This window comes from Camelus ferus, chromosome 5 (assembly GCF_009834535.1).
Source record: "Camelus ferus isolate YT-003-E chromosome 5, BCGSAC_Cfer_1.0, whole genome shotgun sequence".
Lineage (NCBI taxonomy): Eukaryota > Metazoa > Chordata > Mammalia > Artiodactyla > Camelidae > Camelus > Camelus ferus.
In genome coordinates this window covers 4407361-4434218 of record NC_045700.1, presented here as the reverse complement: position 1 = coordinate 4434218, position 26858 = coordinate 4407361, and the positions used below count along the sequence as shown (strand labels likewise).

The window sequence follows — 26858 nt, the reverse complement described above, 5'->3', positions numbered from 1 at the left end:
CTAAATGTCCATTGACAGATGGCTGGATAAAGAGATCTGTGTATATATATATGGAATATATATATAAAATGGAATATATATACAAAATAGTACAAATAGTGGGAGTCTTTGATAAGCCCCAAGAGGTTTCAGTCTCCGAACCTATCCCCTTTTGCTTAGTCCTGTTGGGAGATAGACACCCTTTTCTCCTCAGTCCCTCTGCCCCTGTCTGTCTATCAGGTGGAGACTTTGTAGAGCAGCCATGCTGGAATTTCTTTCTCCCCAAAGGGGGCAGTAATTCTAGACATTAACAGCAGTCATCAAAACAACCAACCAGGTGAATTGAATGACCCTGTGACAACTTTCATTTCCTCTGTCTCTGGTGGCACTAGAACTGATTCTGGAAACACTGATCGTTTGTCCCTATTGAATCAGCTACTACTTACCTTATGGGCTAAATCTCCAACTGATATTGACAAAATCACAGCCAACCTCCTGTCAAATTCAAATAGGCCCCTTAAAACCTGTTCCCAGGCTTAACTGATACCTTATAAGTAAAAAAGCCTTTCAAGGCATAAAGCCCATAAAGAAGATTATGGGGATCAGGCCTCATTATCCCTTATACTCGTCCCTGTGACACCTCTGTCTTACTGGCAAGAAGACCCAGGGGCCCAGGGTGGGGGCTTGTCCAGGGCCCCTGTATGGGAAACAACACTGTCATCCCTTGACATCCTGTTCCTAACCCTCACACGTTACCAACATCCAACCCCAGTGGAAGTAAATTCTCTGCTGTAATTGATTCATGCAGTGAGGTTTTTAGTATTGCAGTTGGTTAAACATGCCTATATCATTTTTGCCGTCACTTGGGAAGAAAAACAATTTACCTGGACAGGGCCTCCAGGTTTTACTGAGGGTCCTTCTTATTTCTCACAATCCTGAAGGCTGATCTGGATGAAGTAAAGTTCCCTAGAGGTTCTACTTTGTTGCAGTATGTGGGTGACTTGCTTCTTCGCTCTCCTTCTCAAGCCTCTGCATAGGAACACAGCTCCCACTTGCTAAAGCTTTTAGCCTTAAACGGAGATTTGGTCACTAAATAAGAAGTGCAGTTTGCCCAAACCCAGATTTGATATTTGGGGCATCTGATGTCAGGACAGGGCTACACCTGGATCCAGATGGACTTCATGGTGTCTCAGGTTTCCTCAAACCCGAAACCAAGTGCCAGCTGTGAGATTTTTCTTAAACTAGTTGATTATTGCTGTGATCAGATTCTAAATTTACCTTTTTTGGCCAAACTTCTATATGTTTTACTCAACAGTAATAACCCCAATCCAATTTGTGGGAACAACTGGATGACATAGCCTTCAAGGCCTTAAAGGAGGATTTGATAAATGCAGCTGCTCTTGGGCACCCCAATTAGCAGATTCCTTTTTCCCTTATTGTATATGAAAGGGAAGGAAACTCACCCCAAAACATGGAGGGGGGCCTTATTGACCCACAGAGTATTATAGCTAAGAGCTGGACTCCGTGCCACGAAGATATCCCACATTCCTGGCTTAGAGCCATTTTAGCCGCTACCTTTTTGGTTAAGGCCACTGAGAAAATTGTGGGATTCCTTTAGCTACTTTGTACCTCATGCAGTGGAAACTGTCCTGAATTCTCATCACACTCAACATTTCTCAATCAGCCACCTCAACTCCTATAAAGTCATTTTGTGAACTGCCCCCCCCCCCCAAAGCTCTTTTACACTTTGATAACGTTTACCATGCTGTTCGCCTTCCTTCTGTCACTGATAAAGTCCCTCACGACTGCTTAATGCTGGTGGATCACTTCCTGTCTTCCTGGGATGATCTACAGGAAGCTCCTCTGGGTACCACAATCTTCTCAGGGCTCACTGATGGTTCTTACTTAAAAGGTGTCAATGGCGAATATTCTGCTGGGCGTGCTTTTGCAACTCCTTTTGAATTTGTTCAGGCTGTATCTCACCATGGCTACTCTGGCCCAACAGGCTGACTTATATGCTTTTACATGGACTTGTATTTTAAGCAAGGAGAAAACTGCCAGTATTTACACTGATGGTAGACACGCTTTCTGAGTGGCTCATGATTTTGGAATATTGTGGAAGCAACATAGCTTCCTCACTTCTGGCAGAAATAACAAAAAATGGTCCCTATGTTCAGGAATGTTCAGGAATTACTGGGTGCAATGTTTTACCTGCTGCTTTAGCTATTATTAAGATTCTGGGGGCATTCTAAACTTGACATTCTGGAAGCTGAGGGAAGTCACCATGCTAGTGTTTTCTCAGGGAATGCTATTCTCAAATGGACCAACAGTAGCCAAAACCTTGTCATGGTCCAATGGAATATTTCCCTAAATGATAACTTAGAAAAAACAGGCTACAGAAGCCCAACAATAGGCCTCAGGAAAGGAAAACAAGATTGGAAATCCAACAGTTGTGGGTTTGGTAAAAAGAGAAAGTTCTGATTTGGACCAAATAGCTACCCAGCCCCACCAGAGGCTCTAAAATTTCCACTTTTGCTACTATTTCACTACTGCGCATGCATTAAACTGTTGGTCTACTGACAAAATGATGTCCTTCCTGAATCAGTATTGGTGGGGAAATGGTAACGAATCTGCAAAAAGTGCCTACATCACGTTTCCCCCTTGTCTGAAGTACAGCCCAGGGAAACCTGCTCATCCTGCTTCTGGACATTTTAAACTGCCTAGTGGACCCTTTGAGATCTGGCAGTGGATTTTATACAGTTTCATGCTTTACATACAGCTTCATCCATTCTGTCTAGTGGATGTAAATATGTTTTAATCATAGTCTGTATGTTTCCACATTGGACTGAAACCTTCCCTTGCAGACAGGCTACTGCCTCTTCTGTGGCTAAAGTTCTTTTGGGAAAGATTATCCTTCTTTCAAACTTCATAGTGATCAAGGAACCCATATACCGACGAAGTGCTTTGACAACTCTGTGCTATTTGGCTGGTTTTACAGCACTTTCATTGTGCTTACCACCTCAATCCCCTGGTTTAGTCGAATGCACTAATGGCATTATTAAGACTCAGTTGGTAAAATTTGTAGTGTTCCTTCAAATACCTTGACCAAAAGCATTGCCGTTGGTCCTTTTAAATCCCAGATCCACCTCTTGGAACTCATAAGCTCTCTCCCCTTGAGATAGTCACAGAAGGTCCAATTCATTTACCTCCTACTTCTTTGCCCCACAACTGATAAAAAGAGAGAATTCAGTATTGCAAAGGCCTAACTACTTAAGCACACACCTTGCAACTAGGACATTTTGTCTGTTGGAAAAACACACCTCTAAAAAAACTGTCTTCAACCTCATTGGAAAGGCTCCTATCAGATCCTGCTAACCAACCTTTGTGCCACCAAACTCCAAGGCATAGGCTCTTGGAGTCACTTGACATACCTAAAGAAAGCACCAAACCCCAACTGGACCTACACATCACCTGTGACCTGAAAGTGAAGATTTCTCAGAATTGAAGCAGATGGCAGCTGGTGAGACAGTTTTCCCAAGATATCTAGACCAGGTCTGTTACAAGTTTGCCAACAAAGCTTTGATAATGACAGAATGCTTCTGATGATGACCAATGTCTGTAATCTTGATAATAAATGGACTTTAGATAAAAAGTATCTGAGACTTCTCCCTCCTATCTCTCCTTGTTACTTGACTATGACCTCAGTAGGTTTTCAATCTGTGTGCTGTGAGACACTACACCCAGCAAAAGTCTTACCTTTTTTTTTTTTTTTTTGCTCCCATTGAGGGACAAAACAGTCCTGAAACTGGAAAATCTTACTCTTGATCAGCAACACTTTCGGAGAAAGATCTTGATCAAAGGGGGGAAATGTAAGCAATTAACACAAAGAAAATTCTCCTGAATAGAGTTGGGAGACCAGAAGTAGAAGCTTTCACACCCTGTGATGATAACAGAGCCCAACAGGAAGAAGGGAGACTCCTCTTCTTTCCTGGCAAGGACTCAGCCAATGAAAACCATGGACTCTTTGTTTGCCCTAGCCCTCCCAATTTCCTTTTCCACTCTATAAAAGCATTCTCCTTCCCATGCCAGGTGGGGACTCGCACGTGGCTCACCCTGGTTGCAGACCTCAAATTGCAATTTTCTGCTGATTCTGAATAAGCCCATCTTTCCTGGAGAAATTATCTGGCAGCCTTTGTTTTAGGTCAACAGATCCAATTTGCAATGTGTGACTCACAGTTGACATAGATTAAATAATTTGCTTCAAAGGCACAGAGCATTTAAGGAGTATAGCAAGGATGTTGACATAAACTGAACATTCATTGCCTCAAGTCTCAGAGATCTTGCATATTTATTAGTGAAGAAATGGTAGCTGTTGTAACAAAAATCCCCTAAATCTCAACAGCTTAAGACATAAAACAGTATTAATTGCTCAATTCTGATGTGGTTATTGGGTGGTTGGTGAATAATATGCTCCAAACAGTCTTTCAAGGGCTGCTTTTCTTCTCTCACTGTTATCATCTCCAAAATGTGGCCAGCAATGTTACCCCAGAAGGAAAGAGAGTAGGGTGGAGATTTATATGAGCCAGGCTAGAGGTGGTGCACCCCACCTCTGCCATCACTCCCTTCAGCTTAGTTCAGTCCCATGGCTCCAGACTAACTCCCAGGGGGTTCAGAAATGTAATTAAACTGTGTTCCTAGGAGAAAATAAAAGGATTTTGGAAGTACATATATTGTGCATTTTTAAATTTTTTATGCTCAGAAAGACACTGTGTTGCACCTATAGCAGGCACTTTAATATGCATTTTCAGACTCAGTATATGAATTAAAGAATCCGTGCCTGAATGATGGCTCAATCTTTCAGTAATGATAATCTAGTCATTAAAACACCCCAGAAAATTAAAGTTGGGTTCATTGGAGCCATTAAAGTCAATGCTGGTTTATTTAAATCAGAGTGGAAGTGTGGGTTAATGAGTGTAGAGGGCTGGGAGAGTACCTGGCATATAGTAACTTATATGTGGTAGCTATTATAATGACTAGCTGATGGGTTTCCCCTAGTGGTCTTTAGTGAGACACTTCCGATTGCTGCTGGTTCTGTCTGTTCTCTCTGTCCCTCCTTAACCAAATTCTGGAGTTTTTAGTAATAATTGATATTTTCTCAGTGGAAAGGAAGGTGCTGCCTTAAACATTTGGGAGATTCAGAATCAGTCATGTTATTCTTAGTCACTCAGAAAGAGATTCTGGCTTTTTAACTGGTACTAAGCAAATTTGCAAAGGCAGAAGTAGAGCTCCATTGACATGCTTAATAACGCCACTATTTGAAGCCAATAAATTTAATAAAATTTGCCAACAACAGGGTAGCTTACTAAGTGCTGAAGTTTTTTCTACAAAATCCTCTATGGCTTATGAGGGAAGCCATTTCTTCTTCTAAAACTCTTATTCTCGCCAGGCTTTCATTCTCAGTGTGGGACGTCTTACCAGTCCCTCTAGCTAGCAGATTACTCCTCTCTCTTGATGTTGATTTGATGTTGTCCAGCCAGGAAAAAGGGATATGAGTTTAGGGGTCTTGGGAAAAAAGGAGCGAAGCACAATCAGTCTTCCCAGGAAGACTGTATGATGAACATGAGAAGCAGGGTCAGAGATGTGGACACAGAAGAAGAGAGAATGCACTTCCATGGAGGAGGTCACATTTGAAATACCATTCTGATGGGTCATTCCAGTCAGAGGGGCTCTGATGAGTGGGCACAGTGTGTCCAGCAATGGGGTCTGAGTTGGGAGTAACAGGAGATACCTCTTGGTCAGAGAGACCATCTGATGGCCTTGTTAAAGAATTTGGACTTGGCTCTGTGGACAGGGGGAGCCACTGAAGGTGTCTGAGCAGTAGAGTGAATGATTACAGCTGTGCCCTAAGAAGCATAATGTAGCAGCTGAGGACCCTGGATTTGAGCAAGACTGATGAGAGTGTGGCAGTGGTCCAGTGAGACAATGAGAAGTTACACTAGTTGACTCAGTAGGTGGAATGAGGCCAAGAAGTTAAGTGCCAGGCCCCATAGGACCAGCTTTATCTCTGCAGCCCACCACATACCCCCACCCCAACAAAGACTCAGTGTAGGTTAGTGGTCTTCATACTTGAGTGTGTGCTTGAATCAGCTGAAGGGCTGTTAAACTCAGATTTGTGGGTCCTATCCCAGAGTTTCTGATTCAGAAGATCTGGGGCAGGGGCCAAGAACTTATATTTATATCAAGTTCCCAGGTAATGCTGATGTTGTAGGTCTGGGGACACATTTTGAGAACTACTGGGAAGCAGACTACCTTTGCTGAGAACCTGAAGTCTCTGCAAACTGCTCTCAGTCTCACAGAGATGCAATGTTAAGTCCAGTTATTTGCACACATGCGCACTTGACTACTCAGGTGTGGTCACTGGGCAAAGTGGCCCAAACAGAAGATTTTTCTGGGCCTGTAGCTCCTCAGTGGGGTTCCATTGCTCTGAGTCTCCCAGTATTTTCAATTTAGAGTCCCTACAGAAATATAACTGACCTGCCGTTGGTTTGGCTGAAAGCCAGTAGGTAGCAGACCCTCTGATGTGGCCAGGTATTGGGGAAATAGTGACAGCCTGGGGAGAAAGTTGTTAAGGGGGAAGAATGATGGTATTAAGGACTGCTCTAGCTGACTTGCTGGAAGTTCCTAAGATTCAGGTCCTGTGGAGCGATGAATGGGGCGGGGAAGAAGGGTAGGGGGAGGTGTAGGGAGAAAGGGGGAAAAGGAAGACATGGATTCAGTAAGAAGTGGAAACCAAGGAGAAGGGGTGCATGAGGAGGGAGAAAGGAATAGGAGAAAGGCAGAGAGAGATGAAAGGAAAGGAGAAAGTTGAGGTCATGACTGACTGTAGCCATTTTAGCTCAAAGTTTGAATTTTCAAATTCTAACATCACCTCTCTCCATGACCACAACGATATCAACACAAGGGTGACTACTCTTTCTTGCTATGTGCCGGGGACTTTGTATCTTTTCTTCTTCAGTCTCATACAACCCTGCAAGGTAGGTTTTATTGCCTGGACTTTATGGATGGGGAAACTGAAGCTCAGAGAGATTAAACCCTGGGTTAACCTGTAGTCCATCTCCACCTTGTGCACTTCCCCTCCGGCCTCTCACACTCACCTGCAGGACTCTAGGTCCTGAGGGAAGGTGGGGACTTTCAAGCAGCACCATGGACAGCAGCTTTCAGCCAAGAGGTAGGGTGAGAGTAGTTGCCCAAAGGCGGTGGGCAGGACAGATTCATGTAGAACATCACACCAGGTTTGGTCAGGATTAGAGTCTGGCAGTTCAGATCCTGGCGTTCACACACCTGATCACTCAGCCATGCCCTCTGCACGATTCAGTTGGTTGAAAAAAATTTTTTAATTTAATTTTTTAAAATGGTTTATCACCTCTTCTGTCTGTCTCAGCAGAGGACCTCACCTCCACTTTCACTGAGCGACAAGCTCCCTTGATGTCCTGCATTTCTACCTACAAAAGAATGTTTCTTAGTCTCTTTCTATTCTGCTTTTCTATTAATGGTTGCTCTTTCCTGATGTCCTGTCCTCTGCTGAGATGGACATGAAGAAGCACTGCCCAGATCTGCCTTCAGGGAAGGATTTGTTACCCAAGATTCTGAGTGCTCCCGGCATAAAGCTTTCAGCTGTCTTCAGGGAGTCCCTAAGCTACAGGGTGACCTTGCCTGGGGTAGCTTACAAGTAATGACTGATCAAAGCAGGCGTGTTAAGGCTCAGCTACTTCAGCCCTGTGCAGAGCACCTGTGAGTGCCCGAAAGTGTAAGCCTGCATGATCACATGACATCTCCCCCATCCACCCCTGCTTTCATCCTCTCCCTCCCACAGGTGTGGATTCCAAAGGCACTACCCTGTGACCATCTTGCTCCTCAGACTCCACCTCAGGGTTGGCTTCCTGGGGAGCCCAACCTGCCATGTCCACTCATTCCTTGGACCTCCCCAACTCACGTATCTCAGTCCTGCTTATTCTAGGGAATCTGAACACAAATACAATCTTGCCTTTCTGTTATTTGCTTTCCCTTCTCTGATGAAGCTGACCATATATTTTGCTTATTTTTCTGCTCTTAGGATAAAGTGCTGGCAAGTCTCTTGAGTGGTTTGTGAGAGGTGGTAACACAAAGCCAGCCTTTTCACTTCTAGGGTGTTATTTTACTGATTTTTTCACACAAGTGTGAGGTGACATTTGAACATGGTTATTACTGCAGTGTTGCTGGCAATAGCAAAGCAAGGGATACAGGCTGAATGGGCAACAAAAGAGATGTGTCTACATAAACTATATCAATTTAAGTTTACGACACAATTCTGAAGGAAATAAGAATGCTCTGATTTGAAATGATCTCCAATACATATTGTTAAATTAAAAAAAAATCAAGGTGCAGACTGGAGTGTGCAGTCCACTGCCATTTGTGTCAGAATATGTTTAACTACATGCTTGTGGAGCCAGAAAATGCACCTGGAGCTGTGAACAAGAAACTGAGAACTGGCTGCCTGTGGGGCGGGGAGCTAGGAAAACTGGAGGACAGTGGTGGGAAGGAAGACTTTTTTCATAGCTTCCCCTTTGTGCTGGCAGAGTTTGAATTATGTGGACTTTGTACTATGTGGCTTCTTAGCTTATTCAAGAAATAAATCTAACCCATCCATAATAAACCATGGAGGCAGTTGCACCCTTTTGAGAATGGCAGGAAATGAGTGCTTTTAGTTGCGTGAAGCTGCTGGGAGGAATGCTGGCATGCATTGCATGGGCGGCGGATGTCTGGGTGAGCTTGGACATAGTGCAGATTTGGAGAAGAATGGCTGGGAGAGCAGGCGAGGGGTCTAGGTCAGGGTCTGTGGGGACTGAGCTTGGCATGGAAGCAAGGGATGGCCAGGGGCACTTTCAGCCTTAGAGGATTGTGCTGACCTGGACACCCAGCTTTGTTGTCATGGGGCTGCTGTTCTAGCGCAACAGTCCAGAACTGAGTCTGGCAGGCACACCGCAGGGAGAGCAGTCCTCTCTGCAGCAGACCAGCCCCCAGGGCTCCTGCTGTATCAGACTATCTCCCTTTTGGTCTGAATGAGCCTTTGGAGTTCTTGGATGATTGAGGAAGTGGGGAGAAGGTGGCCCAAGGGTACAAAACCGGACATGGTGCTGATCTGGCTGTTAGTGGTTTGGAAAAACACTTTCACACTTCATGCTGATTGTTGCCAGAGCTGTATTTGTAACCAGTGCTCTCTCTTCTGAGCTTTATATTATATATTTAATTCTGTCTAGGACACCTTTGTGCGGATGTCCCACAGAAGCCACAAGGTCACCGTGCCCTGAACTAAACTCATCTCCTCCACTGCAGCCCTCTCCGTCTCCTCAGCTCACTTCTCTCTTCTTTCTCTTCTAAGCCAGAACCAAGGTGTTGTTGTTGGTTACTCCTCCTCCATCATCTCTCCTGCACTTTTCCAGACACCTCTGCCTTGAGCTATTCTAGAATTGTATTGCCTGTAGGACAAATTCCAAGCACCTTAGCATTTTGTGAGAGTCCCCATGATCTGACCCTCACCTGTATCTCTCATCCCACCTTCGACGCCCACCCTCTCCCTGCTGTTGCACTCTCTCCGCTTGAGTTCCCATCCACTCCCAACCTGCTTGCCTCTAAACACTCAGCTCAGGGGCCACACTCCTAGGGGTTCTTCACGATCTCCAATCTGAGGTTGGTACCACTTCCATGTGCCCCTGCTGGCTCCCCTCTGCACAGCACTGCACACTGTGTGGGTCATTGTCAGCCTCCCACCTCCTGGGAACCCGTGAAGGGCAGGATGCATGATCAGGTAATCTTGGAGTCTTTAGGACCCCAGATGCCAACGCTGTGCTGGACACCAGCTGGGTCTCAATGGACGTTAAGTGAGTGAAGCAAATGACCCCTATCTCCTCATGCTGTTGGGGAGGAGACAAAGCCCATGCAGCTAGCTGGTGAAAAGCCTGGGCTGGACCTTCCCTCCTGAGCCCAAGCTCAGGGCTCTGTGCACTGCAGGATGGGCTATGCTGTTGACTTCTGGCCCACAAGGAAGTTGAAATACCCAGGAAAAGTCCTTTATCAGACTTTTATGGTCTATTTTTTTTCCCTTTCAAGTGGCTTTCCCTGTATTTCGCAAGATTCTACTGCTGTGAAATTGAGGAAGAAAGTGAATTTGAATTTACTGGGGTCCTTACCTTGAAACAGTTTCCTCTCTGAATTATTAAAAATAAAAAACCTCTAGTGTGGAGACCTAGAATCCCATTTCCCGGCCAAATACATCTTGTCATATTTCTGGGACTGATTTCACAGCTAATTAAGGATGTATGATAGCTGCCTTGCTTCTGCACAACTCTCTCATATCAACAGGACTGCCCATGGGAGAAAGAAAGTGTTAAACTGTCTAAAAATAAAGCAAATCTCCCAGCCTGTCTGCAAGAAAGTTGTTGGCTTCTGGTTGGACTTGAGTGGGAACAGATGGATGGCAGAGGAGGAGACTCTGAAGGAGGCAGGAGGGAACAGAGATCCCCAAACTGTCCTTTCCAAGGCCATCTGGTTTCTCCACTGGGCTTCAACCTTCTATCTTCAAGGGTCACAGGTCCCAGCCAACAGGGATGAGACAGTCTGATGAGATATCCCATCTCTGCTGGCTCCTCCACCGTACTGGCTAAGGCCAAATTCCACATGGTTGGGGAAGGTCCTGACCCACCTATGGTAATTGATGTCAGGAGAGAGGTTCTGTCTTAGTTTGGGAGGCCATCATTACATGGTTTAAACAACAAAATTTATTTCTCACAGTTCTCGAGTCTGGCACTCTGAGACTAGGGTACCAGCAGGGACAGGTTCTGATGAAGGCTTTTTTTTTTTCTGGGTTGTAGATGGTGGCCTTCTTACTCTGTCCTTACATGACAAAGAGAGAGAGGGAGAGAGTGAGTACTGGTGTCACTTATAAGGGCACTAAACCCTGATAAGTTCTCACTCTCTCGACCTCATCGAACCCTAAACTACTTTGGTAAAGGTCCTCTTTCTAAATACACTCACATGGGGGATTAGGGCTTCAACATGTCACTTTTAAGGGGACATAATTCGGTCTGTAGCAGGTTCCTTCTGGGGGTAGGGGAATTGACTGGGAAGGGCACACGGAGCTTCCTGGGGTGTTGGAATGCTCTATATCTTGCTGTAATGATGCTTTCATGGGTATATACTACGCAAAAATCTTAATGTTTATACTCTCCCTTGTATGTAAATTATACACTGATTAAAACAAAACCATGTGGAAAAGAAGTCTTGAATTACATTCCAAATACTATTAATTCATTACTGGCATGTATTGTAGATGTCTGAAGATCTCCAAGTGTCAAAAAGCCAAATGTGTGTCTTTGGTTTTGCTAATGCTGAGAGGTCTTATTCCTGACAAAAGGCAATTATTCATTAGTAATCATGTCGACTGGTCAGTGATGAGGAAGCAATATGTAAGCGCTTTACATCCTAACTTTTTTTTTTTTTTTTATAGTTGTATTACTGGTTTAGGTATGTTTTAGGAATATTAAAAGCAGAGAGGGAAAAGCAACAAGTAACACACAAGGGAACTCCCATAAGGCTATCAGCTGATTTTTTAGCAGAAACTCTGCAGGCCCGAAGGGAGTGGCATGATATATTTAAAGTGATGAAAGGGAAAAATCTGCAGTTGAGAATACTCTACCCAGCAAGGCTCTCTTTCAGGTTTGACGGAGAGGTTACAAATTTTACAGATAAGCAAAAGCTAAAAGAATTCAGCACCACCAAACAAGTTTTACAACAAATGTTAAAGAAACTTCTTTAGGCTAAAAGGAAAGGCCCCAATCAGAAACAAGAACATTACAAAATGAAAAAAACTCAGTGGTAAAGGCAAACATACGGTAGAGGTAGGAAATGATCCATGCAAAAGCTAGTAGGAAGGTTCAGGGGCAAAAGTAGTAAAATCATCTGTTTCTGCAATAAGCAGACAAGGGGTAAACAAAACAATTAGATGTCAAATATGATACCAACACCAATAATCAGGAGAGGAGCAGAGTACAAGGGCAGGGTTTTAAAAATGCATTTGCAATTAAGAGAGCACCATCCTAAAACAATTATGTATATTTGAAGATTGTTATATAAATACCTCAGAGTAACCACAAGCATAAAACTTATAATAGATATACACACATAAAAGATAAAGGAATCCAAATATAACACTAAACTAGTCATCAAGTCACAAGAGAAGAGAACAAAAGAAGAAAGGGAAAAAAGAGACCTACAAAAACAACCCCAAAACAATTTAACGAAATGGCAATAAGGGCACACATATCGATAATTACCTTAAATGTAAACGGACTAAATGCTCCAACATAAAGACACAGATGGGTTGAATGGATACAAAAACAAGACCTGTATATATGCTGCCCATAGAAGACTCACTTCAGAGCTTAAAACACACACAGTCTGAAAGTGAGGGATGGAAAAAGGTATGCCATGCAAAAGGAATTCAAAAGAAATCTGGAATAGCCTATAATACTTACATCAGACAAAACAGACTTTAAAATAGACTGTCATAAGAGACAAAGAAGGACACACTATAAGGACCATGGGATCAATTCAAGAAGACGATATAACAATTTAAAATATACAGCATCCAACACAGGAGCATCTCAATACATAAGGCAAATATTAATGGACATAAAGGGAGAAACTGACAGTAACACAATAATAGTAGCAGACTTTAACACCCTACTTACCTCAATGAACTGACCATCCAGATAGGATGTCCATAAGGAAACATTGGCTTTAAATATCACATTAGATCAGATGGACTTAATTATAATACAGAACACTCCATTCTAAAGCAGCAGAATACACATCATTCTTTTCTAGTGCACATGGAACATTCTCCAGGATAGATCACATGCTAGACCACAAGACAAGCCTTGTTATATTAAAAAAATGAAATCATATCAAGCATCTTTTCCAACCACAGCACTGTGAGACTAGAAATCAACACAAGAAAAAAACTGCAAAAAACAGGAACATGTGGAAGCTGAACAGTATGCTACTAAACAACAAATGGATCACTGAAGAAACCAAAGAGGAAGTTGAAAAATACCTAGAGACAAGTGAAAATGAAAACACAATTATCCAAAACCTATGGGATGCAGCAAAGGTAGTTCTAAGAGAGAAGTTTACAGCAATACAAGCTACCTCAGGAAACGAGAAAAATCCCAAATAAACAACCTAATCTTACATCTAAAGGAACTAGAGAAAGAACAACACCCAAAACTAGTAGAAGGAAAGAAGTCATAAAGATCAGAGCAGAAAAAAATGAAACAGAGACTCAAAAAAGATCAATGAAACTAAAAGCTGATTCTTTGCAAAGGTAAACAAAACTGATAAACCTTTAGCCAGACTCATCCAGAAAAAAGGGGAGTGGGCCCAAGTCAATGAAATCAGAAATGACAAAGGAGACGTTACAACTGACACCATAGAAATACGAAGGATCATTACAGATTACTGTGCACAACTGTACACCAATAAAATGGACAACCTAGAAGAAATGGACAAATTCTTAGGAAGGTACAATCTCTCAAGACTGAGTCAGGAAGAATTAGAAAGTATGAACAAACCAATCAGCAGTAATGAAACTGAATTAGGAATTTAAGAAGTCCCAACAAACAAAAGTCCAGGACCAGATGTCTTCCCAGGCGAAATTCTATCAAACATCTAGAGAAAAGTTAACACCAGCATCTCAAACTATTCCAAAAAATCACAGAGAACTCCGGGTACCACTGGGGAGGGTGAAGAGGGAACAGATGCTGGTGGGGGACTGACCTCTCGCAATCTGCCTGGTACCTTCTTGGTTTTAGCACTGAAAGTTCTCTGTCTTGGGAACCCTCCCAGTTCTGGGCAAACCTGAGTAGTTCTCATGAAATTGGCCATCAGAACAAAGCAGGGGTATGTGTTTCTCTACAGCAGGGACATATGGTGTAAAAGCAGGGATGTGAAGACCAGACAGATGTGTGTTGGAATCCCACTGGCAACACATTGGGTAAACCTCTAGGCCTCTGTGAGCTTGGTAACTCATCTAAGAAGGTGAATAATCTCTGCAGGGCTGTTGTGGGGATCCAGTGAGGTCGTGGACGAAGGCCGGAAACACACAGCTGGGAACCCATAAATCCTTGCCTACTCAGGTCCGTGGCCTGATGTCCTCCAAACCTAGGCCTATCAGTCCTGTATTCAAGATGATGCAGGAAGGACAATATTGATTTGCATAAACATTCATCAGTGTATTACTGAGGGTGGCTGGGACTGGATGTAAAATGTATGCTCTGCTTCATTAAAAACTTTGGACATGAATGATTTTCTTTCTCCCTCACACTGAAGCTAAAAAAGAAGTCTGTTCCTCTTGTTAGAGGACTCCTCACTGTAATGGGTGGTAGTGGCACCCGCTGTGAGCTGCGTCCCAGGGAGTCGGATGCGGGTTAGGAGGAGGTGGGGTGTGTGGAGGTGGGGTGGGCCTATCAGGACAGCTGCTCCCATGTCAGATGTGAGGGGTCTCCAGAAGAATTCCGAGCTCCAAAAATCTGCTTTCCTTCTGGATCAATGAGGCCAGGACCCTGTCTATCCTTCGGGCCAATGGTAGGGGGACACCTGGACTCTCAGGGTGAGTGGCCAGGCCTTCCAGAACAGGACTGTCCCAGCCAGAACATCTCACCAACACATTTAGAAGACAGAGCCAGTAAAAAGGAGAATGATAATGGGGCCATGGGTTCACATAAATATCCTAACAGGATCATTTTCCTTAAATGAAGATGGAATGGGACTTATTCTTTTCAATTACAGAAATAATAAACATTCTCTTCTCTTGATCAGTTTTCCTAACTACAGGCAGTGTTGTTAACGATGAAATGCCTAACATGAATTCCGGGTACTGTCCCCATTACAGTACCATAAAAGCTGCAATCAGACAGTTATTGCCAGTGTTAGCTTTGAGCAACTGAGGGGAGATTAGATTTACTTTTTTAAAAACTGCATACATGTGCAACAGATTTATTGGACCTCAACAAATGTTCTTCGAACAAAAATTATAGTCTTAAATACTCTTCAGAAAATGGCCTCATTAAATCTTATTCCAGATCATGCATTTCAACAAAATTCAAGTTAAGTGGGCTTACTGGCTTCTCTTTCCTTAGATAATTAATCCAATGAAAGCTGATCTTTAAAATGGAGTTACCAATCGCCTTGAAAAATACAAATTCTTGGGGGGAGAAGGGTGTAGTTCAGTGTAGAGTGTGTACTTAGCACGCAGGAGGTCCTGGTTTCAACCCCAAGTACTAATAAATAAATAAATAGACTTAATTACTCTTCCCTCAAACAAACAAACAAGGAAAAAAGAAAAATACAGATTCTTCATCCCCCCCCCCCCCCCCCCGCGCCTCGTTCTGTCTGTTCCTCTTTGCCTGTGATTTCTTGACCAGGTCCTTAGAGGAATGAGTTTGCTCAGATAAACATAGTTTTAGAAGTGGGACTTTTTATGTAGATCACACTGTGGTGTAAGACAGGCTGGTGGTAAGCCCTGGCCGTGGAAATGCAAGCAGGGCCCCAGTTTATGAACCTGGATCGTTTTCCCTGCTGGGGTTACTACTCAGCGCCCCCACCTGGCTGGGGGAGGATCATATTCCTGCGTCCTCTGCTAGTTGCCTGGGGAAGCTGGGTGAGCATGTGCTTTGGGGTTGGATAAGCCCGCTGTTCGCCCTACAGCTCAGCGGCCTATAACCGGTAAGTTCCTGGAAGCTGGGGCGGCCCTGAGTAGGGTGCACAGAGCATCCCTAACTCTGAGAGAGCCCAGACAAAGGGAGGTCCAAGCGCTGGCGGGGCAAGAGCCGCAGGGCCTGGGGTATGGCTTGCAGGTGAGGATTGCGTGCGCATGAGGCTGGGTGCACCGCAAGGTGCTAAGCCCACCAGCGAGGGGAATGTCCTCTGTTAACTTCCAGGTCTGTAAGGGCCAAGGGGGCACTGGGAGCCAGCTGGGCCACCCACCGCATCCTCATCTCAGGTGCATCCTTGAGGGTAAGCCGAGCGCCGGGATGGGGCGGGATGGGGTGGGACGGGGGTGGGACGGGGCTGGGTGGGACGGGGCTGGGTGGGGCTGGGTAGGGTGGGGCAAGCAAGCAGTCCTCAAACCTTGAACTAGCTTAACTCCACTGGGCAGGGTACCACTGCCGACTTCTCAGGGAGACCCAGCCACCTCCTCCTCCGGAGGTGATGATTGACACATCGCTATCCCCCTTCCCTGCCGCCAACTGGGGAGGAAGAAGGTCCCGAGCCTCAGGGTTGAGCCGGTCCTTCTGGTCAGGCTCTCAAAGCCCGTCCCCGGGATCGCGAAGCCCCGAGGGCACACAAAGAGCCTCTGCAGTTCGCGGTGGCTGGTTCTGGAGGCCTGGACGGACACAGAGTGAAAGCGGGCGACATGGGGAATGTAGAAAAGGAAAGAGACGTCTTGCGTCCTAATTCAGCTTACTGACTCCTCATTGGGTGGAGCAGCCTTGCACGTTTGGGGGAATTTAGGAAATGGTTTTTGACTTCCTGTTGCTTTTGGTTAGGAGCAGAAACTCAGGGGCCACCAGGGGCCGGGCAGGAGGTATGCACGAGGGGGTGGGTCAGCCCGGGGAGGGCTGCCAGGGGCTCCAGTGAGGGGGTGGGTCAGGGCTCCTGCTGGGGCGCCTGCAGATTGTGGGCTTGGAAAGGTCTTGTATTCTGTTTTGGGAGAAAAAATAAAAGGAAAAATCAGATTTTAGTGTGAAAAATCTCCTGAATTTTAGAAGTTGACAATCAATTAAAAAAAACACACACAAAAAAAACAACGGTCTGTGGTGCACAAAACCTGTCTGCCGGTGGACTGGACGTCAGGTCTGTCGGCGTTTCCTGCATAGACTGCACCACCTCTGAGGGTTCATCCTTGTGGTTGGGAGGGGTGTGTGCGTGTGTGTGTGTGTGAAAGAGAGAGAGAGGGAGGGAGATAGTTTGCTCACACCCAGAAGAATACAGGGAAGTAGAGGGTATGTCACAAGCTTCAGTGGGCAGGGCTGGAGGTCCACCCTGGCCCCTCCTACCAGAGTCCCCAGTGTGCATCTTGGATTGGGGCAGCAGACTGCTGGCGGTGGGAGTGGGGCTCTGTGGATGGGGTAGCAGGCCCTTAAGCATAGGTAAATGATTGATGATTTGCATTGTAAAAAGAAGCTGGGGACTGTACCCAGGAAGAGACCCCAGGGAAGGGCCTACCCTTTGGGGACCGGTTCCCTTAGACTATGAGGGACAGTTGTTGGTGAGAACTGCTCTCCCCACCAATCAGCTTCCACAAGGGAGGTGATCCATAAAGGAACAGAAAGGTCGCTGTGAGGAGTACGGGAGATGAGGTGGGGAGAATGGCCCCCATCCCTCTGCTGGGTGGGGCGCCCAGCTCTGGGCGGGGCTCAGCCCGGAGAGGGCTGTCTTCTGCTCCACGCTCACCTTGGGATTGGAGTAAGGCCAAAGCCGCCCCGCTGTCCAAGAGCGGTGGCCTCTCGGTGATATCTGGTCTTTAGTTAGTAAGACATCCAGTGCCACTGTGTCCCCAGCAGCAGGAAACGGGCGGCCTGGGGGGAGAATGCATGGATGGCCACAGTCCCAGCTCTGGAAGCTCAGTGCAAGGTTCGTCCTCCTCAGCTCGTTCTCAGGGCCAGAGGATTCCGAACGTGTTTCTTTCCTTTGACTTCTACAGTCACTCGCTGTGCGGCCAGACAGCCTCAGTCTGCAGTCCACTGCCCATCTGCCAGGACCCAGGTACACCAGGACATCGGCTCAGCACGAGTTCTACCCACCCCCAAGCCAGGGACACCACATCTTAGGAGCACGGTGGGGGCTGAGAGTGTGGGTTCGAGTCACACAGCCCTGGCTCCTGTCCTGACTAGTTGTGCGACCTTAGGCAAGGTCCCAGATCTCTCTGGGTCTCAGCTTCCTCATCTACTGAAAGGGAACAGTGACTTCAGCCTCCCAGCATGGCGGGGGCGGGCTGAGATGGTGCAGGTAAAGGGCGTGCTCAGGGGAAGTGTTGTCATCACCAGCTTCACTGTCGTGCTGGTGGTGGTGCCCTCCTGCGCATCTGCACTGGGCAGCACACTGCCTCCCCCTCGCATGCAGTTGTCCAGGAGGCCATGCACAGGGACAGCTGGGGAACCAGCCCAAGTATGTTGTCAGGGCAGAACACCCTTCAGACCACAGGAGGTGAGTGTGGCAGAGGTCCGGGGAGGGGGGTCTTGGAGGAGGGAAGAGATGTTTTAGTTGGTCAAGCTCCAGTGCCCTGGGTGTGTGTGTGGGGGCCCTCAGACCTGGTAACCCCAGGCTGCGCTGTGCTCTCTGCGTCTGCAGGGCCCTGGGTCCCTGCTGGGTTAGAGCAGGGAAGCTGTGAGCAGTCTCCCGCAGCATCTGCCAACAGCAGGAGGTGACTGGGTGCAGGCGGAAGGGCTGCTGGGATTCTGTCTGGCGATCACATGGGACTGTTCGAACAGATGTTTCTCAACAGCTGGGCCCTGGCTGGGAGGGGCTTACTTTCCTTTTTAGAGTTTCAGCTACAAAGTTCCTGACCAGAGAGTGTTTCTTGCTTAACTTTATCCTAAACATTTACATTCATTTTTAGAAATAGGGAGACCAAAGGGGTCCTTGGGTTTCCCCCACCACCCCCTGGGGCAGGGGTCTAATAAGGCATGATGCTCCTGGAGAATGTCATTCTAAGTGAAGTAAGCCAGAAAGAGAAAGAAAAATACCATATGAGATTGCTCATATGTGGAATCTAAAAAAACCAAACCAAACCAAACAAACAAACAAAAACAAAGCGTAAATAAAGGACAGAAATAGACTCACAGACAGAGAATACAGACTTGTGGTTACCAGGGGGTGGAGGGTGGGAAGGGATAGACTGGGATTTCAAAATTGTAGAATAGACTACACTGTATAGCACAGGGAAATATACACAAAATGTTATGATAACTCACAGAGAAAAAAATGTGACAATGAATGTGTATATGTCCATGAATAACTGAAAAATTGTGCTGAACACTGGAATTTGACACAACATTGTAAAATGATTATAAATCAATAAAAAATGTTAAAAAAAAAAGGCATGAAGTTGCAGCTTTGCAGAAGGTGCAGGGCGGTTGCCACGTGTGCAGGAGCACCTTGTTGATTTCAGGGGAGGCAGGCCTGGTGTGAGAGTCGCTGGTCCCCAAATGAGGCCACTACCTGCCCAAGAAGTAGACAGCACTAGCTGCCCAGTGTGTGATGAAGGGGCTCCCCACCCATCTTCCCCCTCTGCCGTTGCTACCCCTCTGCTGCACGGTAACCAGGCATGCCAGGGACAGTGCCACTTGCCTGTGAGGCCCTAACCAGAGGTCTGCCACTAATAAGACGAATTTCAGGCAAAAGGGGTAGCTGTGATAAGTCAGTGGACAATGTATTTTTGGTCATGTGAGATCTTACAGTGGTTACAATGTTGTGTTAGTTTCTGGTGTACAGCAAACTGAATCGGTTGCACAAATATATATTTACATTTTTTTCATATTCTTTTCCATTATAGTTTATTACAAAGTATTGCATATAGTTCCCTGTGCTGTACAGTAGGACCTTGTTGTTTATCTATTTTATATACAGTGGTGTGTATCTGCCAATTCGGAACTCCGAATTTATTCTCCCCACCCCTTTCCCTCCCGATAATCATAAGTTTGTTTTCTATGTCTGTGAGTCTGTTTCTATTTTGTAAATAAGTTCATTTGTATCATTTAAAAAAATTGGTTTGGCTTTTTTGGGGGGTAATTAGGTTTATTTTCTTATTTGATGGAGGTCCTGGGGATTGAACCCAGGACCTTGTGCATGCTCAGCATGCACTCTACCACTGGGCTATACCTCCCCCCTCATTTTTTTTTAGATTCCACAAATAAGTGATATCATATGGTATTTGTTTTTCTCTTTCTGACTTACTTCATTTGCAGACTTTCTGTTTTGTTCTGCTCTTTTTGGTGTATTTTATTTTTAGTTGCCCTTGGTAGGAATGTTGGCCTGCTCCAAGCCATTCTGTCATATCTGGAAACAGGGGCCCTTCAGAGCCTATATCGTGATCAAAGTTTGCCTGACTCAAAAATCCTTACTCTTTCTACTCTAGCAGAAGTCAGGATTTAGTTTTCATGCCAATATGGCCATGAATAATAATAAAAAAAATCTGTTGATAAGAGATACATGCATACAGACAAACAGACAAACTCCTGCTTCATATAAATTACACCCAGGGTTTCCGATTTTCACTGCAAGCGTCAAGAAACAGTTGCTCTGGATACTTCCAAGGTAGTGGTCTAAGTCTCAATTTAAATACAAATGGGAAAACCTTATCACCGCCAGGGAATTTGGCTTTTCCCACGTCCTGGATGGCAACCGGATTTCACAGACGTGCAGAGAACCATGGTCTCCCAGAGGTTCCTGAGCGCTGTGCAGGGGCTCCGGCCGGCCATTCAGAATGGTTATGAGTCTGTCTCCAGCATCCCCTCTTCCCAAACTCCTTACATCTCTGGACCCCTCCCCTCTCTGTAAGCAGAGAAGATTTGTGGAGAGGGTGGAAGGGGCACCGTCTGTCCAGGCACAACCACCCTCCCCGGCTCCATCCAGGCCTCTGGCATTGCCCTGCGGCTTGGGACTGCCTCTGGCAAAACCCTCCCCTGCGTCTCTGCTGGCCCGCTCTGCCCACCTGCTGTCCTGGAGTCTCTCGTTGGGTTCTTTTCTCAGGTTTGCTTTGGACCCACACGCACTTGGGAGCCTCCATGCGCCTCCCTCTTACCTGTCTCTCATCTGGGCCCCTCCTTCCAGCCATATCACTTTCTTGGAGTTTCCCATCAAGGTCTCTCATACCTCCCTCCTCTGCTGTGCTGAACCCTCAGTGAAAACACTCCTCACTCCCTTCTGCCTTCCCCGGCCCCTCACTGTTGAAGATGCCACCTCAGGGAGGCCTTCCTGGCTTCCGGGAGGGGTGATCTGGAGATGCCTGCAGCTGGGTTCCCACAGCTGCCCTTGGCTGTAGTGCTCCCCATCCTGGCTGCCGTTTATGTCCTGTTTCTGTCTCGCCTTGATCTCTTGCAGTACCCCCACTCCCAGCCCTTACTGCCAGATGGTGCTGCTGAAGTCAGCCAACTTGCAGCCGGGCCGCCAGCTCGGAGGAGGAGGACCAGCGGGGCCAGAGGAGACTGGAAGCCTGTTCTGGGAGCTGAGCGATGGGCCTCAGCAGGCAATGTGAGGCTGGTGTGAGCCTCAGGGGGGATCAGGAGGAAGATAGCTTTGGCAGGAGGCAGGTGGAGCGATGGGACAGTCCCCACCAGCCCACGGCGGGGAGGACTGCAGAGCTGCTGCAGTGCCCAGGACCCCGCAGGAAGCGGATGGCTCGGACCATCAGAACACTAAGACAGGGTTTTAATGAAGGATATTTACAAGGCATGGGCATAGGGAAACCCCAAGGCAGAGTGCGGTCTCCTAGGTCTCGGAACTTCAGACCTGTTACCACCCCGGGTTGGAGGGGTCAGGGGAGGGAAAGTTACCAGAACCCAGAGGTAAGAGAGCTTCCTGACGGCAACTGGGACCTTTGTTCAGTTGAAGGTGACCCGCGGCTTGCTGGGTCCCTGCCGAGAGAGGAGAAGCAGGCCTGCTTCTGCCTCTGAACTGCTGCTGGCCGGACCCGACCAGGGGCAGAGGGCAAGGAGGCTTGTGGTGGTTGCTGCAGTCAGGGAGCAGGGTGGCAGGGGGGAGGGGGGCTCTGCGGAGGGACAACGACAGCTGTGGGTGGAGGGCACTTGGCGGGTCAGGTGGGGACCGGGGGCTTGGCGGCCACCGTGTCCTGGGTGCCTGGCCCCGGGTGTGTCTGCTCACACTGGGGGCTGTCAGCAGCCCTTTGGAGGCCCTCGATCCAAATGGGCCCTGAAAGCAGGACCCCGGGAGCCGGACTTGGGGACCCCAGCCTCTCTACCCCTGGGCAGACCCTGCTTTCCCTCCTTGGGGGTCCTGGATGCCCCAGGACCTTTTCTGCCTTCTGCTGCTGTTGCTTCTTCTTCTTCTTGAGCCAGAAAAGGTAACATCTGGACCAGGAAACAGGGTGGAGATGGGTCAGTCAAGAAGCAGGTGTGTCTTCCTGGGGGACGCAGGGGCTTGGAGAAGTCACTCACCCACCTCCAGCCAAGAGGGCCAGGGGCAGAGCGATGCCGAGGCCTAGGGCCCACGCGAAGGTCCTCTGGGTCCCTGCTGGGGGTAGGAAGGGGGGTCAGTGCTTGGGGGCAGTCAGGGCCATCTCGGTTCCAAGAGGAGCCCACGATCTTTCTTTCTTTTCTTCCCCCAGCTCAGTCACGCGTTCGCATGGGCACCTACTGTGTGCCCGCACACATCCAGAGATGCAGGAGACAGGGTCCCTGCCCTCAAGGAGGGAGACAAGCGAACGGTTATGCTGTGATCCCCCCAGGGAAGCAGGGTGGGCCAGGTGGAGGAGGAGTGAAGGGGCACGGGAGCTGGTCAGAGAAAGCCTGGGAGACGGGACTTCTGAGCTGGACTTGGAAAAACAAGTAGGAGTTCAGTTCAGATGGTCAAGGGGCCAGACTGTTACAGGCAGAAGACACAGGATGGTCAAGGACAGAAGGACGGAGTCAAGTGTCAGTGTGTCAGCCGCTCAGTGTGGCTGGGGAGGCCAGGGTTGAGGGTGGTGAGCAGGGCCTCTCGAGGTGGGGGGACTTTATCCGAGGGCAACTGGGAGCCACTGAAAGTTATAACAGGGCAGGTTGTAGGTAGATAGGCTACTTGAGAAGCAGTTCTTTGATTGCTAAGTAAGAGGTGGCCGGGAGGGCCAGGGAGGCCAGGTAGGAGATGTTGCTGTAATCCAGGCGAGCGATGAGGCTACCCGAGGAGTGTGGACGTCAGAATGAACATATGGCAACACACTGAAGAGTTCTTTAGCAAGACCAGGTGATTACCTGTACTGATGGGGGAGGGGGACCCCTGGTTCAGGAGGTCAAGGGCCTGGGTTGGGCATTTGCTGAGAGGGGCCCTGAGGGAAGAGCAGATTTGTGGGCTGGGGATGGTTGTGGATACTGCCCCAGGCAAGCCGGCCTTGAGGACCTGACGGACCTCTAGGGGAGATGTCTTAGAGGCAGCCGGCTCCACATCCCTGAAGCTGGATGTGTGGAATCCAGAAACCTGACAGGATGGAGGATAGAAGGGCTCAGGGTGGGACAGAGTAGGAGGACAGTCCAGACAGAGACAATAGTGGGCCTCGAGGTGGGCAATGGGGTGGGGGAGGCTGGAGTCAGACGATCATTGGCCACTTACCTGGGCAGAGGATGGGGTCTTGGCAAGTGAGGAAGTGCGTCCTGCAGTTGTCACAGTTGATGATCTCCAGTGTGGAGCGGATGTCTGGGAGCGAGGATGGCGGGAGCCTTAACGAGGGCTGGGGGCCCCCTCCCCTGCCCCCCACCCAGGCCTCATCCCCAGAGACACTCACCACAGGACTCGTTGCAGGCTGCCCAGGGAGTGACATGGCAGAGAGACTGAGGTGCTGGGGAGGCAGACAGAGCCGGGAGGGGTCGGGGTGTGAGCAGGACATGAAGCCGGGAGGTATAGTCGAGGGCCCCGCGAGAAGGCGGGGATGGGGGCTTCCCGGCAGGGACCTGGGGGTTGCAGATTGGACTCTGTCTCCTGGGATCTCTGCGAGGGAAGGGCTGGAGGATGGGCAGGAGCCAGCCCCACCTCTCACCCTTCTCCTTCAGCTCCATGCCTCTCTCCTTCAGCCGCTCAGAAAACAGCTGCTTCTGGACCCGAACCTCTTCCAGGAGTGATGGTTTATCTGGGTAGATTTAAGAATCAATAATGTAACTCTTTCAAGGTGGGGAATTCAAACCAGTTTTTTCAAAGAGGAACTCCACAGAGCACATGGATGGAGCCGGGTCTGATCTCACCCTTCACCTCCCAGCCCAGGCCGGTGGTCCTCTGGGAATGCCTTGGAGGGTCAGGCTCTGTCCACTAGAGCCCTGGGGCCCTAAGACTCTAAGCTTCCTCACCATCTCGATACTTCTTAATGGCTTGATCTATGTGAGTGAACAATTTGCCCGTTTCTTCCTCCAAGTGGTCCTGACCTGAGCATGGGATGCAGGACAAAGGGAAGTCAGGGGACTATGGCCCCAGGCTGGGTGAGGGGTCAGCCGTGATCCCTGGTCTCCTGGCCATGCCTCACCGAGATAGGAGGCTTCAGCGAAGGCACGGGTGTCCAGAAACAGGGAGTGGAGGCTTTGGGAGAGCTCTGTGGGTGGCCCCGGGCTGCCCCAGAGAACCTGCAGGTCGTAGTCGATCAGCGCAGGCAGCTCTGGCCAGCAGTGGAGGCAGCTCTCTCCGCTGGCGGCGGGCAGGACACAGCCGAGCAGGAGAAGCAGCATCTTTTTGGGGTCCTCCCTCCAGGCCTTACCACCCTGCCTGGCAGGTCCACACTGAATGCTGGTGCCCGGTCTCCGTGGTAACCACATTCTCTTTGCGGAACAAAAGTAAATTCCGCTGGGTGGGGTGAGGGCCAGCCATGGCGCAAGACTTCGAATGGGGACCTGGACATCCTCCTCCGCAGATGGGCTCCCTGATGCTCACTGGGGACGGGTCTCGTGAGGATTCAAGAGGTGGCCGTGCTTAAAAAAAAAAAAAAAAAAAAAAAAAAGAGGTGGCCGTGCTGCCTTGTGGCTGATGCCGGCTCTCCTGAGAGCATTTACCGAGTGTGGAATAGCTCAATAAGCTGAAGTTTGGAAGGCCAGGAGAGAGCACCACAGAGAGAGGGCGAGCCATGTAAAGCTCCTGAGTCACCTTTCTGCACGGAGGCGTCAGCCCTGGGAAGCGGGTGGAACATAGGTCTTTTTCATGGTGCATATAAACCGGCAGCTGTCTTGTACTTGGTCAGTCCAGAGAGGCTTCGTAGCTACTCCCACCACCATGTAGGCAGACAGTGTAGACAGGGTTCTGGCTGGTGCGTGGAAGTCCAGAGAGAAGCCATCAATGTTTGCTGAAAAAAAGAAAAATCCTTACTGCTCAATGAAGAAAAAGCCAGTCGGATGCTTGTCACCCCACAGCTGGTAAGCTTTGCCCTTCCCTGAGTTCCTCAGACTGAATTATGGGCAGCTGAAAGCCACTGGGCATTCGAGGAACGCTTCTAATGTGAACGAGAGGCAAAATCATGTCGAGAATTCAAAACAAAAGCAAACAAAACCACAGGAAAAAGGAAGGATACAAAGACATGGTGGGGAGCAGAAGAAAACTTGGAACCCTGCTCTAATTAAGCAGACAAAATATTGCAGAAGCTGCTGCTATGTAAAACATCTGAAAATAAGAGTTATCAGAGATTAAAAAATACGACAGCAGGCATTTAAAAATTACATATATGTGTTGGGAGAGAAACTTTCAGAGGCTTCCCAGACGGAAGTACAAAAAAAAAAATAGAGATAAGAAGTGGAAAAGAAAAGATAAAATTAGACAATCCACGAAATCCAGGTCCAACATCTAGCTAATATAAGTTTCAGAAAGAAAGGACAGAGGAAATGGAGGGGAGAACATTATGTTGTTTGTAGTAGAAGCTGGATGAGATGTACATACAGAGAGGACCGCTATCTTATAGGGAGAGGCGTATGGAGGACAGGAATCAAGGTTTGCAAGAAACAGCAGCAGCCAGTTGGTAAATTCAGCCTGCGGGGGTCAGATGGGCTCTGAGAGGAGGGTGATTCCGAGGCCTGCAGAATTGTGGCTTTTTCACTGGCTTTGGACATTTTGGCATTAGGGAATTATGCCTGCTTTTTCCGCACTCAGGCAATGCTTCTGGGTATAATTTATATGAAGCAGGAGTTTGTCTGCTTGTCCGCATGCACGCATCTCTTCTCAACAGAGGTTTGGGCTAACACCTTACCATGTGCTACGGGCTTCCTTTTCCTTGGTTTATGTTCTTCCTTTGGGAAACTTTTGAGGTGGGCAGGATTCAGGTGTCACTTTGTCCCTGGCCCAATACCGTCTCGATTCTTTCCCACCTTCTAATCCTTTGAAGGAGCATTTAAACGTAGAATCATGGAGTCTGTGGGCTGGGGGAGCTTTCAATCCAACGCATGACTATAGTTTTAGTCTCTGCTTGCTTGCCTTGATTTCTCTTCTAGTTTCTCATTTAATGCAGTTGTGTGTTGGGTACTTGGAATGAATTAGGAGTCTAAATAATAAACCTTCCATTCCTGGGCATCTTGAGGGCATCTTATGTTGAGATCATATCCATCTTGCTGTGCTTCTGGTTGTTTGGGCGTGTCCAGTATCTCTGATGTGGGACAGCTCACCCAGTGTTTGAAGACGGAAATTAAGCATCTTCTTTTGGGGTCAAACACCATCTCTCCAGTCCAAGAGCTCCCTTAGCCCATCTTAGAATCTGGTTTCATATCTCCCACCATTCTGATTGCTCTTCTTTTGAACCATCCCTGACTCCCTTGGCAGGAAAGAATGAGCACCTGGGTTGCCTTTGACCTTGGCAGGGTTTGTGTTTGTGTCCTCCTGCTTCCCCTACTGGTGCAGACTTCCCTGACGTGTTAGTTTTGTATTGCCGCATAACAAAGGACCCTAAACTGAGTAGCCTAGATCAGCACTCATCTATCATCTTGTGGTGGAAGTTTGGGCTTGGCTGAGCTGGGTTCACTACTCAGGGTCTCACAAGGCTAATGTCATGATGTTATGTATCATAACCCAATCACAGGAGTGAACTCCTTCGTTTTCACAGTGCTGGGACT

At 47.7% G+C, this 26858-nt stretch overlaps 1 protein-coding gene across 1 annotated transcript; it reads right to left on the bottom strand.

Moving 5' to 3' along the window:
• Positions 1–21889: 21889 nt before the first annotated feature.
• On the bottom strand, positions 21890–24500 carry TEX51 (testis expressed 51). The gene is made up of 6 exons (XM_032480808.1): positions 24356–24500; positions 24129–24203; positions 23825–23914; positions 23401–23484; positions 22251–22326; positions 21890–22163 (listed from the first exon to the last, which is right to left on the bottom strand). Exons 1-6 carry the CDS (start codon positions 24498–24500, stop codon positions 21890–21892), a joined length of 744 nt encoding a protein of 247 aa, XP_032336699.1.
• Between the last annotated feature and the right edge of the window lie 2358 nt (positions 24501–26858).